Source organism: Typopeltis vanoorti, chromosome 12 (genome assembly GCF_054136105.1).
Source record: "Typopeltis vanoorti isolate ZY-2024b chromosome 12, IOZ_Tvanoo_1.0, whole genome shotgun sequence".
In the NCBI taxonomy this organism is placed as follows: Eukaryota; Metazoa; Arthropoda; class Arachnida; order Uropygi; family Thelyphonidae; genus Typopeltis; species Typopeltis vanoorti.
Window position 1 is genome coordinate 30844635 of NC_143560.1, and position 26765 is coordinate 30871399.

The window sequence follows — 26765 nt, forward strand, 5'->3', positions numbered from 1 at the left end:
GGCGCAGCCGCTAGGATTTTAATTGAATAAGGTTTTAAATAAGAAAGGATTTAATCAAGTAACAAACTAAATAAATTATAAAACAAATATTTAACAATGGATGAACACCCTAATATTGCCGTACATTATGGGATACAAGCAGCAGCAGCTTTGTGAAGTCAGCTGTTCACTATAAGTAAGCAGTTTAGTTGTACAGATGTTTCCATTCATATTTTTCTGTAGCATAAGCATCTTATTTGCTAATTGCTGCAGTAAAATCTGGATAGAAATGAGAATATAATTTCCTGTCATACATAATATTTACCAGCCCATAAACATGCTACAGCTATCAATTCTAGAGTATACTAATAATATGAGCCATTTTACTACGTTCTTGAATATATGAAACATCACTTTTACCACTAAAATATCTCATCTCGAAAAATCTAGTTCTTACTGATGAAATGGTCTGGAAAGTGACTTATGACATTATATATGCATTTTGTGAAGGGTTTGTGTTACATTTTATGGGATAGGAAGAACAATAGTCACCTGCTTTCTATATATGGGTAGTTTGCACATTCTGGCTGTTATTCTATTCACCCACCACTCTCCATTTAAAAAAAACGACTTATCACCATCTTTACCAGATGTTTACACAACTTCCACTGGTTGCCTCTCATTCTTTCACCCTGTAATCCCCTTGGTGTTAATCTGGTAAAATCTCTTCAATAACTTGAATGTCTCTATTATGTCACCTCTTTTCCTTCTATCCACGCAACTCTGTGTTTTTCATTCGCTCTCCATAGCCAACTTCTCCATGTGAGTGAGCCTCCTGTTCATGGAGTAGACCTCCTGATGATGGTACTGGCTCTTTTCACTCTTATTCTTTTTTCTGTGTTTTCTTTTGTATTCTTTGCTCTGCTTCTCTTGAGTCTTTTACTGGTCTTTCTTCCCGACCATCATTGGGATCCAATGCCTTCCTGCTGTGTTTGCAGTATGATGCAACCTGTGGATATCCATAAAGGGGATCTGGTTGCACTACTTTGGCAAGATGGGTGGTCCTGGATGGCTTGACCAGGATCAATTGGTTAGTAAGCTTGCCTGCCAGGGTCAAGGGGTATTGTAAGTCTTGTTCCCCATGGTCCGAGGACAGGGCTAGAGCCTTGTTGCAGTGCTGGTATTCCAGGGTAGCGCATTCCCTTCCCAAGCACAGTCATTGTTTGCCGGAGAGTGGGCATCCATATGGCTCATTAGTGGGTGGTGATCTCTAGTGCCAAACTAAACTCCTGAGAAGGAATACTTCTGAATGAATGAACGAATACATCCTCTTAATTATCAGGGGACCTTCAAGTCCCAACCAAGTCACAAAACTATAGAAACACCAACAGAAAATCAGAATAAGAAGCACAAAATATCCGAAGCTGCAATCAACACACCAGTTTTCTTGATAATACATTCAACAGGCAAATGTCTTGTAAAACTGTCACCCTTTATCCAGAAGGGTTGGTGCAATCTCCAAACTAGTATGTACTGAATGCATATTAATTTGTAATAAACATTGTTTTTTTCTCAGATTATTATTATAATGAGAGATGATCACATTGGACTAATTATTTAAATTGCTTATTTTTCAGCTCGGGTTGAGGTTGACCCGCTCCCTAAGTCACTTAATTTAGTTCAGGATGACAAGTTGATGCTCCTATGTAAAGTAAAAGGTGTTCCCCCTCCAGACATAGAATGGTTAAGAGGTACATTCATCTGTTTTTTTTTTTCCATTGCATTTGTCCTTGAGCATATAACATTGTAATCTGAGTAGGAATTTTAGCTACATGTCACATTATTGACAAGAAAGTTTTGGGAAATTATTTTCTTCTGGCATCAAGCTAAGATTTCTAAGATATTTTTTTAAAATATATTTTTAATTATAATGTATAATTTTTAAAAACTATCTACAGTTCTTTTAAATCACTTTTTTTTTTGTCCCACAATTAATTTCCCAACCACTAGTAGTAATTCTATTATCTTATGTATTCCAGAATTGCAAGTTTTATATTTTCATTGCGTTAAATTGATATCATTTTTAAATCCTAGTAATTTATATCCAAGGTGTGGAGTTCATTTGGTATTGAATTTCATCTGACTTAAAAGTGGACAAATATGCGTTATATAAATACTAGTTTCTTTAATATTTCATTAACCATATTAGTCCTGTCAGTATTCATTCGAGTGAATTAAATAAATACTAAATATGCATTGATTTAAAGTTATGAAATGAAAAACATGTGACAATGTAGTGGTCACAGTTGGAGCTATATGCATGAGAAGAACAATCAGGAAAACATGACTTAATAATAATACATGTTCTTGTTTTCAGTTGGTCTTATGGCTAAATAATTGTCATCTTGAATACATTTAGGATGATATTCTAAAAATCTGTTTCCTTATATGTTTGGACATGGTAAGGGTCAAAGTAAGATAACTGAGAAGAGACTTCACTTGGCTTTTGAGGAAAACAGAATGAACTGAGACTTTCAACCCAGTATCCATCCCATCCTCATCCTCTTAGATATCCATCCAGATGCTGAATGAACAAGGATGATTTGGCAGTTTGAGACCGCAAATCAACCTATATTCTAAATTGATTTAAACTACACATGCATTATGATACAACATAATCATGTCATTTCAGATGGGCATTGTCTGGTTAAGACAATGTCTTAACCAGATAATGCCATTGCTGTTTTCATCAGGGAGCTAGAATGAACAGGTGATAAGTAACTTTGGTGTATGAAGCATCCGTGGAAAGGAGGTGGCACAGAAAAATACCTGAATGCAATAGTGATTAGTGAAAGAAAGAAAGAGCTATAATAATCAAATTCCAGATATGTACCATGATTGAGATGTACAGGATATTATGATAGTACTATGTGAAAACATTACATCATTACTAATTTCCCTCAAATTAATCTGTCAAGACTCTATTGTTATGAGATCTTATTTTGGTCTTCTAAGGCACTGATCAATCCACCTAGATCTTGGTGTATCAATCCGCCTTTCCTCTGACCCACACACAAAAGGTTGCAAGATCTGTAGCATATATTAGTGATGTGGGTGGGTGGGTGGTAAGTATAAGACAGTGTTTTTCGCAACCTTTTTTTGGATCATGCCCCACCTCAACGTCTCGAAGATTTTGATGCCCCCGATCTAGCATAATAGTCAGCCAAGTTCTGAAAAAGTATAATATAAATATGTACATCTACATTTTCTAATTGCTCCCCCAAAATATTCAAATTGTCTTCCTGTGGGGCATATGCCTCACATTGAGAAACACTGGTATAAGAATAGCTATAATCAACAGCTTTCTTTCCACTGCTGAATGAATGCCTCTCCGTGCATCTTCCATTTTGTCTGACCTTGTGCATCTCTACCATACATGACCATAACAGCTTTTTGTCTCATCATTCCATGTTATTCTTGGTCTACCTAGTTTCTGATGATCAGTTTTTGGTGTCCATTCTGTTCTTTGTCCATCTGTTATCATGCATTCTCATCATATATTCTGCCCATCACCATTTGTTACCTTTTATTACTGATGCATTATCCATTACCTTTGTTTGCTTCCTTATCCTGTTATTATTTTTTATATCTGTATTATTCCCAAAATGACTCCATATTTTGTGTTTGCAGTTTCTCTGGCTGTATGTACATGTACATTACTCACTTAATTGCTCAATCTGCACCCATTATAATAAATATGATGGGTGCAGATTTGAGTAATCATAATTGGGGACTTTAATATCCAGGCATTAATTGGATAGCAGTGAAATCTCATGAAGGATGAAAGTGAATTTATTGAGCTATTGTGAGAAAACTTCCTCAAGCAGCATGTGACAAAAGAAACTTATGGGCAAAGAGTGTTAGATCTGATTATAGTCTCAGAGGGGATTTTAGTTAAGATGTTAACTATTCTGCCTCCTGTTGGTGATGATCATTCAATAGTGACTGAATGTTCCATTCAGGAAAGATTACATGCTGAACAATTAAGCAGAAAATTATGACCATCAGAGGAGTATGCTGGGTTCTGTACCATTGTATTGGTTGTTGAATGAGAAGGAAATCGAAGGAAATGTAATGTCAGAATGTGTCCCTCTAGTTCGAGGAATAAATGGAGAGATGTGAAATCTGTAACCTTATTCATTAGAAAAAGATGATATAGAGGGGGATAAAATGCGCATAGAGATGTTGTCGGTATGGAGATTGTAAGAAGCAGGCTGGAAGAGTCATGATTATTGTACAGAAAGCTGAGTATGAAAAGAAGCTGACTCTGCAAGCTATTGACAACCCAAAAGAATATTATCATTACGCTGAGAGTACAAGAGAGAATAAACATAGTAATAAATATAATATAATAAATAGTAAAAAAAAAGAATAATAAGAATAACTAATGAATGCAAGATTGTATGCAGGTAATAGATGCAGAAAATTGTTCAACTGATGAGTGTCATTTTGCTAACTCTCGACTGGTATGTGCAACATTGCACTCACTGCTACCATCCTTACTGGATGGGGGAGACTTTGTTGTTATAAGGAGAGTTTCTGGAGCTGTTGCATGAGTGCATAAGCTGAATAAGAATTCAGCAGTTGATACTGATCAGATATCAGCATGGATGCTGAGTGTTTAGCTGAACTGGCTATTCCTTTGACCAGGCTATATAATTTGTGTCTCAGAACAAGGAAAACTCTACAGGAGTGGAGGGAATGTGCGGTAATCCCATTGGGTGAGAGTGTCACAAAGACTGATGTATCCAACTATCAACCTATCAGTGTCCAGAGTGGTGGTGAAGATTTTGGAAAAGTTGGTTAGGGCTCGCATTCAGAAATAGGTTGACAGCGAATCTCTAGTTTGCATTGAACCACATGGTATACTAAGGAAAGGTTATGTTTGAGCAACTTGCTCACATTCAAAAATAATGCTACTGCTGAGGAGAGTTTTGGATTTTGTTAAGGCTTTTGACAAAATACAATATGGAAGACTGTTGCATAAATTGGAGAATATGCAATTGAATTATAAAATATTGGCATTGATGAGAGGATGGATGACATATCAAAAAGTGGTTTATAGGAAATGTGAGTGCACAATTTATGGTAACCATTTGTGTACCATAAAGATCAGTCCTTTGTCTATTTCTATTCAATCTTTATATTAATGACATAGCTATTTGCTGATGATGCAAAGATGAGCAGAATAATTAGGAATGTGGCTGATATGCAGTGCTTGCAGAATGATTTGAATGGGTTGGAGTTGTGGACATGTGAAGATGGCTGCAAGAAGTTCAATGTTAGTAAATGTAAAGGCATTCACTTTGTGATAAGATATTCACTGTCATGTTATATTTGTGATCCCCAAAAACTTCAAGATCCCAAACCTGATAAGTTTCCGCTAGCTACAGTTTCTGATTGGGCTTTGGGATCTTGGAGTTTTAGTAGTTAGGAAGTTGAAGTTCAGGGGCCATATAGCAAGAATTGCAAATACAACTCAGAATATGACTTTTACTGAAACAAACCTTGACATGTTAAGGAAGTCATTTGGTCTCTTTACAAGGCCTGGTTTCCACACTGATTGTGGTAATGGAGAGTGCAAAAGAATCTTAGAAATTATATCAGGATTAGGGAATAGTGATTATGAGCACTTGTGTACTGTGATATGATTGAGGCTTACAAACTTCTGAAAGTTCATACAGGATATCAGTAGATGGAATTTTTCATTTTATGCAGGAGGTTTGAACGAATGCTGTCAAGAAGGGTGGTGATAACTAGATTTTTCTCTAGGAGTTGTGTATAATTGGAATGAGTTGCCATTTAATGTTGTGTGTGCAAGTAGTATGAATAAATTCAAGAACAGGTATAATTGCTGATGCAAGTAGTATGTGGCCTCCCTAGATGACTCCTTTACTCCCTGGAGTTCCTCTTAATAATAATATTGTGCATCCTGTTTCATGTTAATCTTTTCCTGTTGTCTTTAGTTCACTTCTTTAATTTGTCTATTTTTGCTCTCTTTTGACTTTCCAGCAAGCCTTTTTTTTTTGATGAAGAAAGTTTATTTTTCACTTGGTTAGAGTATAATAAAATTAGTTTAATCCTTTATCCAAGTATGAGCAAACAAAGTTTGCGCCTGAAAGTATCTTCAGGACTGGGGTAAGGTGGTACAATACCAGGGCAACTCGTTGCAAGGGTGGAGCAAGCTACCAACACTCCTATCTCAGTATCTCCTATAATGCAAAACACATCTCCTTGCGGATATGTCTAATGTTATGCATTAAGGGAAGGGCCACTACCCAGACTAGTTTCGATCTTTATTGAGGTCTCTTCAGTGGGAGCCAGGCCCAAGTGGAGATACCAGGCAGAAGCATTAGCAGAGATAGGAGTGTTGGTAGCTTGCTCCCCCTTTGCAACGAGTTTCCCTGGTGTTGTACCACCTTACCCCAGTCCTGAAGATACTTTTAGGCGCAAACTTTGTTTGCTCACACTTGGATAAAGGATTAAACTAATTTTATTATACAGCAAGCCTTATTATGCTTTTTGTTAGAATATTATTGAAATTTTAAATATTTGATATTGGGTCTGTTTTTTTTTTTTTTTTAAATGTCTTTTTTCTAAACTTAATTCTTTTTTCATTCTTTCAATATTTCTAAGATGTTTCTAGTTGTTGTTTTTTTTATCAGTTTCTTTCCATTCTTAGAGTTTTTTTTGCTTTGAATTAATCTATGATCTTTGCTAAATCTTACTCCATTTATAATATTTGTCTTATAATATGTGGTTTGTCTGTTAATATATAATAATTCATTCCTGTTAGTTCCATTCATGGTCTCCAGGTTTATTTGTTTGAGGTTTGTTTTTGAAAAAAGTGTTCATTATTTTCTCACTATTTTCCTTAACATGTTCATGTCAGGGCAAGTGAAAACACTATCACTGTGGCAAGTTTGTCCTTACATATTGTTGGACCTGATGCATATGATGGTTCTTTAATTGTAACCAAATTGGTGGCAGGGGGGGTGCTTGTTTTAAGATATATTAGAAAACAATTAAGGAGAATGCTTTGATTGGTATTATTTGAATTACTAGTAAATATGTTAACCATTATTAATGAGTCATTGAGAATGAGAAATACAAGAAAGAGAAAGAACAGGTGTAAATAGAAATACTTTCATTACTAGAAATGAATTATTATTAATAATTGATGTTTGGAATATTATGTGTCCTATAAATTGCTGGGTGGAGCAAATAACATATGATCTTATAAACTGTAGACATAACGATGGCATAATTAAAAAAAAAAAAAAAAAAAAGAACAGCGAAGAGCGAAAGATTTGTTTGCAAAATATAAATAGCATCTGTATACATTTAGTAGCTTAATAAACTATAGGGAGGAACTAATGCAATGATCAGGGAATTTATCTAGTAATGGCAGGAATATGTGTGGATTGGTAGAGCAGCAAATCATCTTGTAAAATTTGTTATACTTATTGTATGTATTTATTTTATTTATATTTTGCTTGGTTTTCTAAAAATTTTCTTATATTTACTAATAATCAATATACACTTTTTGCATAGTAATATATATAATTTATGATCATTATCAGAATTATCCACCCTTTTGTGAATCCTATATTCATTTATGTAATGTTTTCTTTTTGTCAGTGACTCTTCTGTCTTATCAATTTTTACTTATTACTACATCTGTTCTTTTAGAAAACTGGAAACATTCCATCCCCAACAGCCACTATACTACAGAAGCAAGAAAAACAAGTAGTTTTATTGTATCACTAAATACAGTATAGAGGCATTTACAGTCTAGGTACTATATTTAGCAACAATTTGTGTAATTAGAGACAACTGGGAAGACTCAAGGGTATATAAACACATCCCCCCCCCCACACACACACTATGCTATATGTGTCCCAGAAAGCTTTATTATAGTGTCAAATGTCAAACACAGTATCTAACTAAATACATTTGTTCTAACATCCTCTTTCAAATTTTCTGTTGTGGAAAATGTCGTAACACCTGTTTATAATGCAATCATTGGCATGGATATGTAAAGCAAATTTTCTAAACCAAGCAAAATATATTTAACTGATTTCAAGTTATATGTCATTTGAAATCAGTTCTAATTGCATTTGAGATTTTTTGATATCATTACAACATTTCACAAATGCTAATTTTACAAATAAAATTTACCTGTAAAAGTTTCAACTAACAAGCCATATGAGCTTTGTGAAAATGTGGCCTCCTTGATGAGGAAACAGCACACATAAAGATTCTTCCTGCAGGCCATTTATGCACATGCAGGCACTACTCTATGCAAATGCATTAATAATATAGATCCATGTACAAGGATTATATCAGAAGTTCTGCACTAGCACATGTGGCTAGGGGGATGTAATAGTTTCTGCTTTCATGGCAGTTATAAACCAACTGGATAGAAATGATGTCTTCGTTTTCTGTTCTTGTTTGTGAAATAAGAATTCAAAATGGGAGTAGATCTCAGTTGGATGTTGTGCAGTGACAAGTGTTCATACATCAAAATTGAAACAGTACGTGGAAAAAACCCAACTAAGATTCATAATGCTTTAAGTGAAATTTGTTTATATTGTTCATGAATCATAGTACATTGTCATGAGGCATCTGAAATCATTGAAATTTGTATAAGGATTAACATGTTCATGCCAGGCACTGTACAGATTGTATCATTGCATGCTTGCACATGTCTCATGGATAAGCACACAATGATACAATCATGTGTTTTTGTAGAGAAATCAGCTATGTGCAACACATAGCTGATTGTTATAGCATATGTCATATAAGGGTATATAAGTAATCAATAATTAAGAGAATTTCTATAATTGGTTGGTATGTCTAAGTTTCTAAGAGGTATAGGTAATTCTGTTTCAATGTGATTAATTGGATATGAATCATTTATATAGGACTGTCATGTCTTAGGAAAAGAATATACATGAATACAAATAATTTGTTATAGATAAATAAATATTCAATTTACAATTCAATTGTGGTATTATGGGAATGTGCAATAAATTACTATGAGAACAAATAGCATGTCATCCTGTAAAGTAGTTATGCATGTGTGCTTTTATGAAGAGCTTTAGTTTAAAAAAAAAAAAAAAAAAAAGGGGAGGAGGATTGGTGAATAAATATAGTGAATAAATCCTCCCCTCCCTCCTCACTACACTGCTTAGGTGCATTCAAAACAAACTAAGTTTTACTATAGCAGGAAATGCAGTAAAATACCTTAAAAACTTTAAAAAAAAAAATTCTTATCCATCATTTTATAATAAGAATTTGACAACCTCACCTGTATTTTTTTCTTTAATTCCAAGAGAGACTTCAGTTTTTCAGAGTTTATTTCCCAGAAATCGAAGAAAAACTGTGGCTAATCCTTAAAAGATTAGCTTGGTTAGGCTTATTTTGAAAATCACCTGAGATAAAAAGTGAAATAAGGAATTATGAAGCCTTCTACAAAATATGCATTTTTATAAACCTGATGGTGTATCTAGAGTTTATTGCAAGAAAAAAAAGTTGACTGGTTTTCTATGTAATTATTTTTGATTGGAGGGCAATAAGAATGGAAACTATACATTCTGTAAACAATAATATTCAGCACCAGTATATAAAGTAATTGCAAATTGATTGTTTGAATACATGTTATGAAAGCAATGTTTTATTAAATTAAAAAAAAATAATTGTAGAAATAGCTCACAGTGATTTAATGTACTGCTATATGAAGTGCAATTCTGTATTCCTGGAGATAGGGGGAAGGAAAGTACTGCTTTACTGCTTTCAATGCCTTTTTTGATGTTTTTGTTGATACATTGTGTAATCATAAAACAAATATTGCTAGATATTCATATATACATGGTACAGAATCCAGCCTATTTGTGTAATATTTTTAAAAGGAAATGTTATTACCTTGAAACTCAAAATAAGAAAAACATTACTTTGGAGAATTTTTTATAGCAAGAAGATAGTTCGTAAATACTAACTTTAAAAAACATTTTACCACCCATAAAAAAAAAAAAAAAAAAAAAAAAAAAAAACTGCTTGTGGCACATATATTGACAAATGTGCCAACCTGATGAGAAAAGGACATTATGTAGTAATGAAGCGCACTTCTGTCAGGCATGGTATGTGTGTAAAACGCAGCCTACTTGATCTGTTAAAGATTGATATAAAATATACAAGCCATTGACAACTATGGACTATGTTGATAATTGTCAGCCATCTGCTGCCAAGCAGTGAAAAAAACATGATAAAATTGCAAATGAATTCAGCCTCTTATTTGTTTTTAGAATTTGAGCTGAAATTTTGATTTCTGAGTCCCACACTAGCTGACCCAAGAACATTTAAGAATGAAAGTCAAAAGTTTTGTAACAGAAATTGGTATAGATGAAACAGGTATGAAGTTAATCTTGTAAAGTAAAGCTGAGAAGTTAATCCTCACTGGAAACATCCTGCCTTTCTTTGCCCCAAAAATGTTAGCTTCAACAAGTGCAGGTTGGCTTAACATTTGTTTGTTGAAGCTTACATAAAGATATGACTTAACTCATTACTTCATGAGTTGCCAGGTAGATAAAGCAAAAATCTTGTTCATGCCCCCCACATTTTATTTAAACCTCTTCTCAGATAAATAAACAAATGGATGCTTAGTTGAGATTTCTGACTTTTCATTTCCATTCCTGTCTTGTTCTCTTTAACAAAGTGGTAGAATGAAAACACTTTTTCTGTTTTCAGAAACAGAAAAATACAAATTAAATCTCATACGTATGAGATTTAATTTTCTGATTCTAAACTTTTGGAATTATTCAGTCACTGCAGAATTTAACTTTAAGTAACTAAACTAAACTAAAATAACTAAAATTTAACAGAATATTAGTGTTGAATACATTTAGATTTAAACCTAGTTCCCACGTTAGCAGAGCTAATCTCAGGTGGTTTGGTCACTTAAACAGAATGGGCGAAGAAAGATTAGCAAAACAAGTGTTCTCTGCCAGGTTGGCAGCAAAACGACCCAGAGGAAGACTAAGATATAGGTGGATTGATACGGTACAAAGTGCCTTAGACGATAGAAATATAAGATCTGATAATGTTGGAGTCTTGACAAGTAACAGACTGATTTGGAGGAAAATTGTAGATAGGAAGTTAGTAATGATGTAAATTTTTTCATGTAGTATTATCGTATCCTGTACATCCCTTGAGGGTACATGGCAGGAATTTGTGATGATGATGACTGATTGTCCTTTAGTAATTCTTTCAGCAAATGTTAATAATTATCTTCAATTTTTACACATCTATTATCTTTGATTTTTTATTTCTCCATTACTGTCCAAAACACTTTCATGATATTTAATTTTAGATTTTTGAAAGCATGGAAATAAGCAGGACCATATCAACTGCATTCTCGATGGATCTATAGAATAGGTGAAATATTTAAGTACAATAATTAGTGAAGATGGCTAATTAAATCTGGAACTAATAGAATAAACAAAGCTGGTATGATGGAGAGTCAGTTGAATAAATTTATATTCAATAAGTGAAAAATTAGCCATAATTTTAAATAAGCAACATAAGTATGGGAATGATCAAGAATATTACTCTTGAGAATTCTGTGTTCTTCTGATGTTCAGTGCTACATAAACATTGCTTCTTTTCTTCAGATTGTATATTATCTATATAAGTAGAAGATATGAAATAGTATACTCTTTTGTAATGAAAACAAAATGTAACACACTCAACTTTAATGATTAATTAATGTAGAAAGATTAATGCATACATGAATAAGCGTGCACATAACCAAAGTATATTTATAGTATTTACGTGCATGTTTATTGTGTGTACGCATTAATCCTTGCATGTTATACTATATAGTAGTCATGGGTAATCACTACTTATTCCAAGCTATTTCTATTAAAACCATTTTTTACAAATTGAAATTTCTTTCTTCAAGTAAAATCAAACAGCAGGAAATTTGGTTCTTTCAACAGTGTTTAATGGGAAGATGCAGTGTCTGACTTGGCATTTATTCTGTGTCCCATCTAATTCTATCTATATAGTTACATCTCACTATAAAGCCTTGTAGGTGTTAAGGAATAGTTTTCATATAATAGAAAGTTTGCTATAATGAATTTCCTCTAGAAACAGCATTGACACTACTGAATTTTGTCTTTCTGGACAAAATTCAGTAGTGTCAATGTCAGAAGTAGAACTTTCAGTAGTTTGTTTCAATAAGTTCACTCTAATGTTTGCCTCTAGCAAGAATTCACTACGTGTAGTATTTTAAATCTAATCTCCAAATCATTATTCATTGATAGAATATATTTTTCACAATACATAATGTTTATTTTATTTTTTTAGGTAATGAAATTCCTTTGTGCCAGTTGCAGTTATGAATACTTTTATGAAATGTATAGTGTATATTAATAATTTGAAATATATACTAAGGAGGGACGTTTCTTAAATTCATATTTTCTTGCTTTATTATTCTAGATGATCAGCCACTAAATATTTCTGATCCTCGTATTGAATTATTACCTGATGACAATGGAGTGCAAAATGCTAAACTAGTTATTGACGGTGTCGATTTTGAAGATAGAGCAGAGTATACTTGCATTGCTAACAATGGAGTCAATGTTGTTAATACAACAATCTTGGTTCGAGTAAAAGGTAAGAATCTAAAACGAAGCTGTTGGTCTTGTTTAATAGGTTGACATGTTAGTTTGTAGTTTTTCTGGAATTTTAGAGGAATCGGTCCTTGATTTGCCTATATAATGTTTGAGGTTCACTTGACTCAGAGTTGTAGTAATGGAATTTAAGTAGTCATTAAATCTCTTTTCTAATGTCTGAAAAGTTGATTCCAATCTTTCCAATATGTCATGCATTACTTATGCCTTGCCTTGTTCTGATTGTCACCATTCTAATGGTTTGTGCGTTAAGATGAAGAATATGTGGTTTAACAGACTGCCAATGCGAGATTGATATATAAATAATAGACTGATTGGGTCAATACTTTAAAGCTGGGAAAGGAACAATCTTCTCTTCTCTTAGATTGGAATATTTTTAAAGCATTTGCTTGGATTTAAAGCTATAACTTTTTGCCTTTTTAAGTGTTACATTTTATTTTTGTTTCAGATAAATATGCTGCTTTGTGGCCTTTTCTTGGAATCTGCAGTGAAGTTGCTATTTTATGTACAATTATTTTTGTGTATGAAAAGAGACGTCAGAAACCAGACTTTGAGGAATCTGATACTGATCATAATCCAGAATGGTATAATTTTATCTTGAAAGCTATAAATCTTAATTCTTTTCTTTGTGAAATTCAAATGTTTTGCTTAATGATAAATCTTAATTTCAACAAATTTTCGCTTGTTCTAGATATGTTATAAATTATAGAAAATACTAAAAATTTTTAAAGCAAAATGATTAATGCTGTCTTGTGAGTTATAGAAACCTTTTAGCTGTTTCTTTGCTAATTGTTTACTCAAAGCATGTTAACTATAAAAATTTAAAAAAAAAATGTTTTCTAAGTGAAATACTTATATCAGTAAACAATTATATAGAGCATCTTAATCTATATATATATATATATATATATATATAAAATGACCATGTACATATTTCCAAAATCTGTGCTTGAAAGTTAATCCTTAATGTATGTTAATCATTCTCACTATAGAAGACACTGTTTTTTTATGATATTTTTTCTAGTGTAACAGTTCCAACTGTCACATTTGACAAACATCTGAAAAGCTATAGCTCAAGCTCTGCATCATCAGTGCACTTCTGAAGAAAGTTAACCATGAGATCACTATATTGAGAGTTGGGTGTATTGTTTTGCACTTCAGTTCTACCTTATTTTGATTACTGCTTGAAAATTAGCCCTTGTCAAATTAAAAAAGAAATTAAGCCCATTATGTTATCCCATTAATCAAACCATTGTTCTCATCAATTTTTTTTTCCCAAATAATGGAGAAAGTCATTGCTAGGAATACCTGTAAGTTCCTATTTATGAGTAATTTAGTCCCCCATTGATTTGTTCTGGTTTCAGAAGAGATCTGGCATGGACAGGTGCTATGGAAACTTTCAGAGAAATTCGGACTGTTTTATTTTGCATAGCCAAGAAATTTCATCAGGGTGGCATTACCATGGACATTATGAGCAAATTCCTGATATGTACTATCATATCCTGTATGCCCTGATGATTCATGCATTCAATTTAGTACATATCTGGAATTTGCTGCTGCTGATGAAGTTGACAAAATTGCCTTAATTCCACTGAAATCCTTCTTGCTCTCTAATGAAAACAACAGTCCTTGTTCAACATGACATATACATCATATTGTACAACAATTCAACAAATGTTTTTGTTTGTGGCTAAGCCACACAGAATAAAATCTGGTCAGTTAACAAACTGCCAGCCCAATACCTGCATCTTGGTCTTCCTCTGGTTTTTTTTCTTTTCAACTTGGCAAAGAATGCTTGTTTTACTGATCTTTCCTCTCCAATTCTGTTTAAGTGACCATACCATCTGAGATTAGCTCTATTAACACATTCCTGAATGCTAACAATGGCAAGTTCTTTTCTAATATCTTCATTTTTAATATGATACTGCCATTGGTTCCATCTGTTAGCTCCACTAATCTTTTTCAGAACTCATATCAGAGGTCTCCAGTCTTTGATCAAGTGTTTTATTTCTAATCCAGCTCTCAGATCCATAGGTTAAAGTTGGTTTGAACACTGCCTTGTATACAAATGATTTAGTGTTTTGACTAATTTCTCTCTTATTCCATATAAATTTATTCAGCTGGCTTCCTACCAGATCAGTGTTTACTAATTCTGTTGTCTTTTTTTCCATATTTAATTTTCTATTTTCACTAAAAATTGTGCCTAAATAGCTGAAATGTTTTACTTGTTCTGTATGTTCATTCAGGATACAGTTGATTTTTTCAATGTTTCTGTTTATACCTTTGTCTTTTTATTGCTGAATTTCATACCAAATTTATTACAGCAGTTACTCTATTTAGTCAGGGAATCTTGTAGACTTCTACTGGATTTATTCAGAAGTATAACATCTGCATAAAGTAAAAAGCTAAGATTAACATGGCCAATTTTTATATCAGATTTAACACCACTTTCCTTCATAATGTGATCCATCTATATAATGAATAACAGTGGAGATAACATGCACCTGATAGCTTAAATAGAGATTGTGTATAATATAATGTCTCATTTATACCATGCCATGTAACTAGTGTTTTAAAAAGCTTTCCTCATGGCATCCTGTCATGTGCCTTTTCCAGATCTATAAAACTTAAATACAAATACATAATGTATTCCCAAGATTCCTCAACTATTTGCCTCAAAGTGAAAATCTGGTGCTGATAACCTCTATTTGGCCTGAATCTAGCTTATACCAAGCTTCTCTTCCACAATTTTCTTAGCCATTTCTCAGTATACTTGCATAAATTTTACTAGAAACTCTCAGTAGGGAAACACCTCTGTAATTCTCACATTCACCTCTATTTCTATTTTTATAGATGGATACTATGAGAGCTCTACTCCAATCATCCAGAATTCGACCCTCTGATTAGGTCTGAATTATGTTCAGACCTAAAGTTTTACAATGGCTGAATGCAGTTCAGCCATTGTAAAACTTTTATACCTTCATATTTAGCATTTCTGTTTGAATTTCATCTACTCCAGCTGCCTTTCCACATTTCAGGTTTTTGATGACTTTTGTACTTCAGTGATGGATATGTATTCCTGGCTTCATTCCTGTTGGGAGTTTTCTACCACTGTGTTGGCGCTACTTGTTTCATTTAACACTTTTAAAGTAATTATGCCAGACATCTAGAATATCTTTATCTTCAGTTTTCTTGTCACTTTTATCATCTCTGATTCCTTGTATAGTACTCTCTACTCCATTTCTAAGCTCTTTCAATAGCCTCTGAAATATTTTACCATTATATTTATTTTCTATCTTCTTACCAAAGTCTTCCAGTGACTTTTGTTTCGCTAGTTTTACACAGTGGTTTGCTTTCTTACATTTTTCTCTGTATTCTCTAAAAGCACAAGCTTGCTTACTTGCCAGGAACTTTTGATGATGCTTCCTTCTTTTCCTTGACTGTCTCTTTAACTTCCTAAGTCTAACACAAAGTTTTGATTTTCCTCTGCTGATGTTTTTTTTATGGTTTGCCAGTAAATCTCCACGGTTTGGTTCTTGTTTTCAAACTCATATTTTCTTGAAATTCAGTTTTATCCTGCTCAAGACTAAATCATGATTACTTCCTATTTCAAATCTTCTGTATACTGTTGTGTCCTTGTGAGAAAACATTATCAACAATAACATAGTTGGTGAGACTTTATTATTTCTTGCATCCTTTCTCCATGTGAATTTGTGTACATTTTAATGTTGGAACATGCCGTTTAATAACTACTCCATCCTGAAACAGGATGGACTAGTTATTGAACAGTCCGTCCTGTTTCATTAGTTTGTTTCGTAGTTATTAAAGGCATTTACCTTTATTATTAGCTTTGCTCTTTTCTTCAGATTTTCCCAAAACATTTCTATATGTCTGGTAATCATTTCCTACTCTGCTGTTTAGATCTCTAGCAAGGACTGACTTTTCCTTTCCCATTGTGTCAGCTGCCTTTTCTGATGCTTCAAAAAATTTCTCCATTTTTTCCTTAGTAGAACCTTCTGTGTGATCATAGATACAAATAAGTCATTGTTCAGTTTTCCATTCTGATATTTCCCACATCACTCTGCTTGATATTGCTTGCCATTCAAGATTATCCCCATATTTAGTGTTGAATACTATAGCTACTTCTTCTTTTCTGTGATTGTTATCACCTGAATTAAACATTTAAAACAAAATACACACATTTTTTTTTTTTCACATTTGTTTCATTTATACCTATTATATCAGTCTGGTACTTACACAATTTTTCTGCTAGTTCCATTTCTTTTCCATTGATGCTTCAGCACATTAACTTCAACACTACAGAACAATCCTGTCTTCTTTCATGTATGAAAGAAGACACTGATAATACCATGATCTCCACAAGAGATTATCTCATCAAGTGACTTAGACTTCTAGCTTCTGCTTAAGTGCATCACATCCATAGCTTCCTCTGCCTCCAAAAAAGTTAGGTGTCCAAGATATTACTTCTCATCAGCATAATTAGCAGTGTATAATTCTGAAATCCTAGAATGTTGTTCCATCATGTTAGATGGTGCATCAAAAAAAATCTCTCAAAATTGCTTATGCTATCCACTTAATTGGTAGTCTCATTTTCTCCCTCTCTCTGTCTCTTTCATACAGCAGCCTCACTCCATTCACTTTCTTATAGATGTTCTGTACCTGTTTTATGCCAGGTACAGATGTTCTGTACCTGGAAGAATGATGGAGATATATTCATAGTTATTTCACTGAATCTCCTTCCATCATTCGTCCTCTTTCCTTTTAAGCCTGCACACACGAACATCTGCTAATCAATTTTTATTTCTAGTCTATCTGCAAACATAGCGAATCAACTTCTCATTCTCTCTTTTTTTTTTTTTCCCCATTAAATCTTCTATGCTTTGGAACACAGAAGATGGCTTCCTTACAAATTGTTTCTCTAATGATGACTGCACCTATATTTGTTCCACAAACAAATAGGTTTGTTTCACTTTACTCACATGTGGCACTGATATCCTTTAATTTTTTGCAGCCTTTCATATCTAGGATTGAGATGTATATGCCTTTCCGATATATTCATACAGATTAATGTAATTCAGATGAACGGTGATGGTAAATCAATGGCACATCACAAAAAATTTGGCATGCATTAAATTTTAAAGCAGCTTATTTTATGTTAATTTTGTCATTCATTTGCATGTATGACAGCAACAGACACTGTGTTGCCATGAGATTATTTTTAAACATTAAATAAGTTATTATTTATTAATAGTTAATAAATACTAATTTTTATTAATTTTTAAATAATTTTAAGTATTGTATATTAAATAACTTGTATTTTATATATAAATTCAATGTTTATTGTATGATTTATGCATTTTTTCATGTAATTGTTATATTAAATTTACGCTGGTGTCCAAAACCTAAGGATGAACACTATTTCTGAAGATTACAACTGCAAATTCAGATGCATCGGCTTGTGGCAATTTGTATAACTGATGATTTAGAGTAGAAAGCAGGTCCACATTCAAATTGCACGCAAAGGGGCCATGTGATAGTATTCAACAGGATAAAAGGCAAAATGCTGCACTATGCAAATTGTTTGAAGGAAGCTCTTTTCGTGAAGGAAAAGTTGCAAATATAGATGGATGCCATGCTCAAAGACATCATCTAGATGATTTCATGCAGGGAAGAATTATTGGAAATCTAGAAAAAAGCTGCAGAATTACTGATATTGCTAGAGAGTTTGGAATCTTAAATGCATTAATTGTCAGCTTGTAAGTCATTTCCATTCAAACACAGGTATGTGGATATCTCGACAAACTGCAGCAAGTCTGCAACAAGTAGACCTATATGCCCAAAGGCCTGTAATCCTCATTCCTTTATTCACAGCTCATCGTAGAGCACATTTGGGGTTGTGTCCATAAAAATTGGACAAGACACCAATGGGCTAATATACTTTTTTCAGATAGATGAATCGTTTGAGTCTTTTCTCTGATTTTGGACAACTTGAGCTGGCCTGAAAGTGGTACTATTTACCATCTCAAGAATGTTCTTGAAAGGGTGGCACTGGGGTCATGGCATGGGGGGAAGTATTATGCTTAATGGATGTACTGAGCTAAAAGTGCTGGAAAAAATGGACTATGACTGGAACAATATTATAACGAAGTTCAATGTCATGTTCGATTATTTCGTAGTTGTGGGCAACGAATTCAGTTTTATGGATGACAGTGCCACACCACATCGTACACAAGCAGTGGAGATGCTTCTTGAGAATGAGGATATTAATCAAATCAAGTGGCCAGAACATCCCCAGATCTCAATCCCAATAAAACACGTTTGGGATGCAATAGCGAGACTCACTGCTGCTCAAAATTTCCCCTCCAGAAAACAAACAAGACCTTATCCTTTCTTTGAAGGAGGACTGCACCGGTTTTCCTCAAACTCTTGAATCACATGGTGCTAAGCATGATACTACATTGTGATAGCTGCATTGTAGTTCAGGGTGGACATATTCTATACTTGAAATGTCTCTCTCCACATAGTGTTCTGTAAGCACTGTACATTAATTTCTTAACTACATCCTTAGGAAATTTGACATTTTACCAAAAATATATTGCAATTTAATTTGTACAAAATTTATAACACATTTTTTGTGTAATATAATTTATTAGTATGCGTGTAATAAATTTGTTCACATTTGACAGTAGTTATGAAAATGTTTTCATATAGAGGTAAAAATGTAGTTTGTCCTTTGGACACCAGTGTACATAGTGTTGTGTAACAATTTTATTTTTAAATATATCTTGGGATACCAGATATATCATGGTGTACCATAATATGTATGTTGACAGATTTTTGTATTTCTGACACACAAAACATTTTTTATTTGCTATCACTAATATAGACTAGATGATGGAATAATGGTAGAGGTAATGTGAGAGCTGTTGTGTTATGATTTTATTTCAAACTATTTTCCTATATCTTTCATTTCTAACTGCCAACTTATAATTGAAATGATGTATATATTACTCCGTGTAATGTCCCATTTACACTATATAATTGTGGCATTTTGAAGAGTATTTTCTTCAAAATACCAAGCTGATAGGCTGAATTCTAAATGATAAAGTAGCTTTCATAGTATCCATCTATAAAAATATTCTGGTTATATTTCCATAAGATCTCAGCTAATTGTCTTAAAGCAAAAATCTAGTCTTGTCAATCCATTTTGTTTTAAACCTTGTTTTTCTCAATATTTCTCTTCTACAGTTTTGCTTGGCTTTTTCTCAAGTGTGATTGCATAAATCTTACATGGGAAACCCAACTGAGGAAATTCCTCTAATTCTCGCATTAAGTTTTATTTCTTTTTTTTATAGATGGATACTGTGAAAGCTACTTTATCATTTAGAATTTAGCCTATCAGCTTGGTCTTTTGAATTATGTGGTGTAACTATACCATAAGACTTGCTGAATGTCATCTACTCCATCTTTCACATTTTGGGTATCTGAGGCATTTTTCTACCTCGGTATTGATATGTACTCCTGACTACATTTTCCTTGAATACTTTGTCATTGCTCTGTCATTATTCTCATTTAACAATCTTTTGAAGTAATTAATCAAAATTCATAATATCCCTATGAATATTAAGTTACACATAACTTTACATTCTTACATTTTTCTGCATATTTTCTAAGGACATATTCTGACTTAATTGCTAGAAATGTTTCTTATGATTTCTTCTTTTCTATGACTGACTGTCTCTTGAACTTTTGAGTTTACTGTTGAAGTTCTAATGTTCTTACCCTTGTAGATAACTTCACCATATGCTTTTCTGGTTGACTTGATTAGTGTCTTTTCTTTCAGATTTTTAAACTCATAAAGTTTGGGTCTAGTTTTGAAACTTTTTATGCCAGGCTACTTGACTTTGAATAATTCTTTAAATATATAATTGTTATGAAGGAAAAGGTTTTACTGATTTGATCAAATTAAAATATAGTTTGAATAGCAAGCAAGCAAGAAAGATTTGTTTTTCTGTTTGTTTATCTTCTTAGTTAAACAAACAGAAGGTTATAACAACTTAGATAATGTCATGCAGTTCAGATTTTTTTTTTTGGCAGAATATTTATTGTAATTTAGTATTAGATTATTTCAAAAGGTTCATAGTTGTAATACCATAACAGAGGAGCTAATTTTTACTGGGTTATTTTTTGATTTTTCACACTTTTCAATATTTTTTTTTATACATTCAAGGGCTGACTGAAAAGTAATACCTTTTGGCATGAAGCTAATTTTTTGCAGATTTTTTTTTTTTATTGCCAATCCAAGGGATGTGTGTGTATGCAGGAAAGAATTGTCAGTAATGTACTACTCCAATTAAAAGAAAAGTTTGTGGAAATTTGTCAACAACTGTTTCATGTGTATGTTGCAGAAACTACTGTATTAGCAAAGATTAATTGGCTAAATAAAAATAAGAGATATATCTTAGAGCATAGGTGGCCAACAGCAGGCCCACGGGCTGCATGCAGCCCATAACATGATTTTGTCGGCCCATGGCAGGATAAAAACGATATTAAATTATATGTATTATCAATTTAGCTATTGGTTTCGACTGCAGATTTTCTGATTGATATACTAGTCATATTCATTATTTCTGATGACGGAAACAATTTATATTCTCAACATGGAATCAAATTGCTTTAAAAAGATTACTCAATTTATAAATTCTACTACTTCTCTCTCTGTAGTAGTGGGAGTGGTACATTTCTATGCACTCCAGAGTAATGCATCATTGAAAGTCACTTGCTCTGATCTATTTAGTGATCAGTTTCAAGTAGTTTATATTGTTCTCCAAGCAGTAAAATGATTTAGCAAATATAGTAAGTCAATACATATAACTATTGCCTTGAAAAAATGCATAATTTATTTTATTTAAATTCTGTCTAAAAGTGTGCGGCCCGTGATGTTACCACTCATCATACATTGGCCCTCGTATAGAATGATGTTGGCCACGTCTATCTTAGAGCAACCTGGATGTGACAGATCAGTGAACACCACAGTTTTGGAGAAAGGCAGATGACTAGATTTATCAAAATCATCTTATGACTGCTACAGAACTTCATTAATAATTTTTGATAAGTCTACGACCAGGTGTATGACAAAGGCGCGCGCGCGCACACACACACACAGCTGTAACAAATTTGGCATGAAAATCAGCAATCAAAAGACAATAATTAAAAAAAAGCACTAAAACAAGCAGGAACACAGAAAACTTGAGTTGCATTCTCAATGGAGACCCTATAGAACATATAAAATATTTCAGAGAATAAGCACAATAGTTCAGCTATTTAGGCACAGTTTTTAGTAAAGATGGGATATTAAATATGAAGTTGAAAAATAAGCAAAGTTAGTATGGTCGAGAGGAGAGCCAGTTGAATAAGTTTATATAGAATAAAAAATGATCTGAAACACTAAACTAGTACTATATAAGACATTACTGAAATCAGTTTTAAGTTATGTAACTGAGAGTTAGGTTAGAAATAAAGCACTTGATCAGATACGGAGAGTTCTGAGAAAAATTAGGGGCCTGAATGAATGGCAGAATCATATTAAGAATAAAGATGTTAGGAAAGAAGTTGACATTCTTGTTGGCATTCGAGAATGAGTGAACAGAGATAATATACAATGGTAATGGTCACTTAAATAAAATGGGAGACAGGGAGGTTAGCAAAACAGGTATTTGATGCTAAGATGGCAAGAAAACCTCTTGGGAAGACCAAGATCTAGGTGGATTGATATTGTCATACCTAACTGAAATGTTAGGTATGACAATATTGGAGTGCTGAGAAGTAAGATTAATTTTGGGGAAAGCTGTTAAGGGACTAATAATAATGTAAAGGTAATCATGTAGTATCCTCATAGTAGCATATACATGTCAGAAAATTGATGATCATTAGTCACCCATACTTATTCTTCTACACTACTGAGATTCTTAATACATTTTTCTGATGCTGACCAAGATTGAATGCATTGTAGAAAAACATATGACTTTTGAAGCTGTCTTGTATATGACATATATAAGACAAGAATACATATATAACCCATGTATATGACAATTAAATTTGAACTATTGGAGAAATATGTTGATTGCTCACCCAAACTTGGGTATTTGTTAGCCATTTTAGTGAGTGGTATGTTTGGTATTATCATGATATAAGGTTTTGTCTGATTATTTAGTTTTTTAGTTCCTTGACAGTCTCACTCTAGCCATGGAAAATTAGCAGTGAAGTCTTAAATTTATTTTAATGATAGTTTGTTAAATATTCATAAAGAAGTAACTTTACTCTCAAAATATTTTATATTTCCATATTAATGAATTAAGATTTTTTTTTTTCAGCAAAAATGTTCCTGATCAAGAAGAAAAAGTACAAGATGTAAGGCAACGCAAGTGAAATTTAGTGGGGGGAAAAAATGTAGAGTTGGTAACCGAACTGTTATTTCCCATTCCTTAATTTTAATATATACATAAACATATGTATATATATATATTATATATATATATATATTTGGCTGGAGCCAAGACTTCCTTGGTCTTACGGGTGTGAAGCCTGTTGTTTTTCTACTTTAGCAATGTTATATATTGAATTGATAAACTGCAAGAAAGAGTTTTTGTTGAATTTTTCCCCTTTATAAGTAATCATGAAGATTTAAATTTCCCAAGTCAGCTTTAGTTCTTATTAGGCATCATGTATGACGACAAATTTTCTCCACCCAATAAGAAAATTTTTTGAATAATATTAAATATTTTTCTGTAACTAGATTTTTGTAGATATTCAGTGCATGTACACAATATCATGAAAACTTGGGTTTTTCCATCAAAATTTAATCATGCAAATTATTGTTTCTCACTGAAACCTGTATAATGATGTATTTTAACCTTCTGTAATTAATGTGTATGTCAGTATATAACATTCATGAAGTGTACATCTTGCACAAAAGTTATTTGTAAACCTTTTTACATAAAACATTTACAAATAAGAACTTTTTAAAACTTTGTTTTGCATTTTTTTTCTTTCCTACATATTTAAGTTGAAGAATAGTATATATGATTATTGTTATTGAACGTTCAGAATTTTATATATTCATTGTAGAGGGATCTCCTCTTTCGGCTGCTATACTAGGTGAAAGCTGACTCATAAGTATTGACCATTTTAATTTTTAAGGTTATGTATGTATATTGTTGCTTTTTCTTAAAATTTAAGCAAGACAAAGAATGCTGCCAAGTATTGAAGTATACAGTTATTATCAAATTGGTAGCAATTCTATTTATAAAGCATTGTACATATGGTTTTTTTTTTTTTTTTTTAATTTCTACAGGGATAAAGTTTTGTTTTGCATATTCATGAGGGGGGAAGGTTGTATATCAAATTTATTTATATATAATATGAAAAATTGAAATTAAATCTTTGACTTTATAGACTAATCCAAAGTAAATGCATTTATATTGTTTATAAGCAAGCATCCAATAATAGATTTTAAAAATAGTAGCTGTGCATGAAATTGTAATCCCAATATACCATTTCATTGTTACACATATATAGTATTTGATTTGTATATATATTTTTTATGCCTTGCATATATAAATGTATACAAGATAGGTTTCTTTGGGTTTAATGAGTGTTCCTTAAATTATTTTAGTCAATACTTACCAGAAATCTCATTTATGTATTTTTTTGTTCTGTTTTTAAATATTTCACTCAAGAATTATAACTTTTTTTTTGAAGATTGTTTTGTATTTGCTATAAATAGTCATTTCTGAGATAGTTCTATAATAAAATCTCATATGATATTGTTAGTAATATGGTAAATATGAAACATGCTGTATTCCTGAAAATCATTGCAAATTTTAATTGGAAATTTATTCAATTTACATTGTCCATTTAATTATTTCCAGTGCCATTTCCCTCGGTGGTTAAAGGAAATGGTAAATTGGGAAGAGAGAAAGCAGTTTTTTAGCCTGTCTTCAAATTTTAATAATAGAGAAGTTGCTGTGTGCTTTTTTAAATGAACAATTTTGTTTTGTACTGCAACAATAAACTACTTATGTTGGTACATAAATTCACTAGGTATACTTTTGTTTCATACTATGTGAATTTTTATGCATTGTTAAGCAATTTTTTTTTAAAATATATCTTTCATAGAAGGTCGATTTATTTGTTTTTGAGGAATTTCAGTTCAGATAATCATACATGCATGTTTTCAGAGAAAGACAGCTTTGCCACAAGCTCTTAATTTCATTACAGCTAAACCTTTTTTTAGGATATTTAGTTTTTGCTAACATTTTAGCTTTTTTTTTTCAAAAAGTGTTTGGAGGGGGAGAGAGAGAGAGAGAGAGAGAGAAATGCAAGTTTCAGTTGTTTTTTCATTGGATTTTATAATATTAAAAGCAGTTGAAGTACATTAATATTTTGGCATGTAGATATTATTTAATGCAACTAAGAACTAGATGTTATATTTTTGTAAAATAGTTTGAAAGATTCTACATAAAATGTATTTATGAATGGATTGGCTAGTGTCTTCTTGAAGCTGTCTTCTTTATCTTTTCTATTTAAAAGAAGTAACTGGAAGTACAAGCTTGGCTTTTGGAACACAACTTTCAGAGTATGCAGGACTAGTTCATGTAATGCAGTGGATAAATGATAGAATATATATTAGTTGGCAAAATAAAAATCAGTTAAATGAACATGTTAAAATCATATCAATGAATTAGTTGTCAAAGGTTCTTATTTCAGTATAGGTTTTAGCACCACTTGTAATAGTTTCAAAAGGAAAAATAAATAATTTTCAAAACTTCTGATTTAGATCTTTTTAAAAAATCCTCTCATAGATATTTATTATGTGAAACTTCCATTGAAGAAGAAAAGAGCATACTCACATTAATTTCATATTCCCTATGAAGTGATTACAGAGATTACATGTATTGCAATGCTATTGTCCATTATTATTATTATTACTTGACACCTACAAGGAGTTCTAAGACTAATCGAGGGAGGGCACCCACTCCACAACTCTCCATTTCCACCAACTACAGCGAACTGCAACCACCAACACTATCTACTGGCAACCATCACTAGTATTTTCACAGACAATCACAAACATCGATGCCCATGGCAGGATTCAAACCTGCAACCTTTTGGCTGGAGAGTGGATATGCTAACCACTCAGCCAACTGGTTGGCTGAGTGGTTTGCTGATGAATTTTGTGAAAATGGTTTCACAAATATTCTGATGGTTTTTTTTCACTTTATGTAGTCAAACATAGGCCTAGTGATCATTTCTTCTTGTGTAGCTAATTTTTGAGAAAACAAAATATAATTGCCCTTCCATATGATAAACTTTTAGGGACCACAAGAATAGTTTGTTAGTAGTTAGTTTACTATACTTGGTTTCCTCTTAGAATAACACTGTACCTTTGGAAGTTTGGGGACTTTTTGGTAGTTTATAGCAGTGCTTGCTGTAGCTGAGCTAGTTTTTTTATAACAATCCTTGGTATAGTGAGATGAGTGTATTAAATGGATATTTTCTACTAGTTTGGTTTTGTTGGATAAAAATTTAATTTCTAAATAAAATTATTGCTTTATATGTGTAAAACAAAATTTCATTTAACTTTGTCTTTTTTTTGGAAGCATATAGAATAAACAATCTCTTCAGACATCAATAGTGAAAGAATTTTATAAGTGGAATAAAATCCTCTGCCTCTTTTATTCCTATCTGTTGCAAATTATATGTAGTTAGTCTCCACTCTATCATTGTCGAAATTTCATTTTTTTGCCAGCATGCTTGATAATGCACTAAAAACAAATTACTGTAGTTCCAGTAACCTAAATAGAACCATTATTAAAACTTTTATGCCATCCTGGTCAAACTATCTATTGCCTTTAAAAATTAAATTTTGGAAAATAAATTCATTCAATAATAAAAGTATTGAATTCATGGAGACTGTTACCTTCCTGATGAAACATAAATTTGTTGTTT

General features: G+C 32.4%; 1 protein-coding gene across 3 annotated transcripts in view; it reads left to right on the forward strand.

Moving 5' to 3' along the window:
• LOC150100660 (neuroplastin-like) overlaps positions 1–25585 on the forward strand; it is a 168698-nt gene extending 143113 nt beyond the window's left edge. For all 3 annotated transcript variants that reach the window (XM_090401136.1, XM_090401135.1, XM_090401134.1), the window contains exons 9-12: positions 1617–1730; positions 12541–12717; positions 13183–13318; positions 23129–25585. In XM_090401136.1, coding sequence (XP_090257262.1) covers positions 1617–1730; positions 12541–12717; positions 13183–13318; positions 23129–23183 — 482 coding nt within the window. In that variant the 3' untranslated portion in view covers positions 23184–25585. The remainder of the gene's footprint in view (positions 1–1616; positions 1731–12540; positions 12718–13182; positions 13319–23128) is intronic.
• Positions 25586–26765: the final 1180 nt, after the last annotated feature.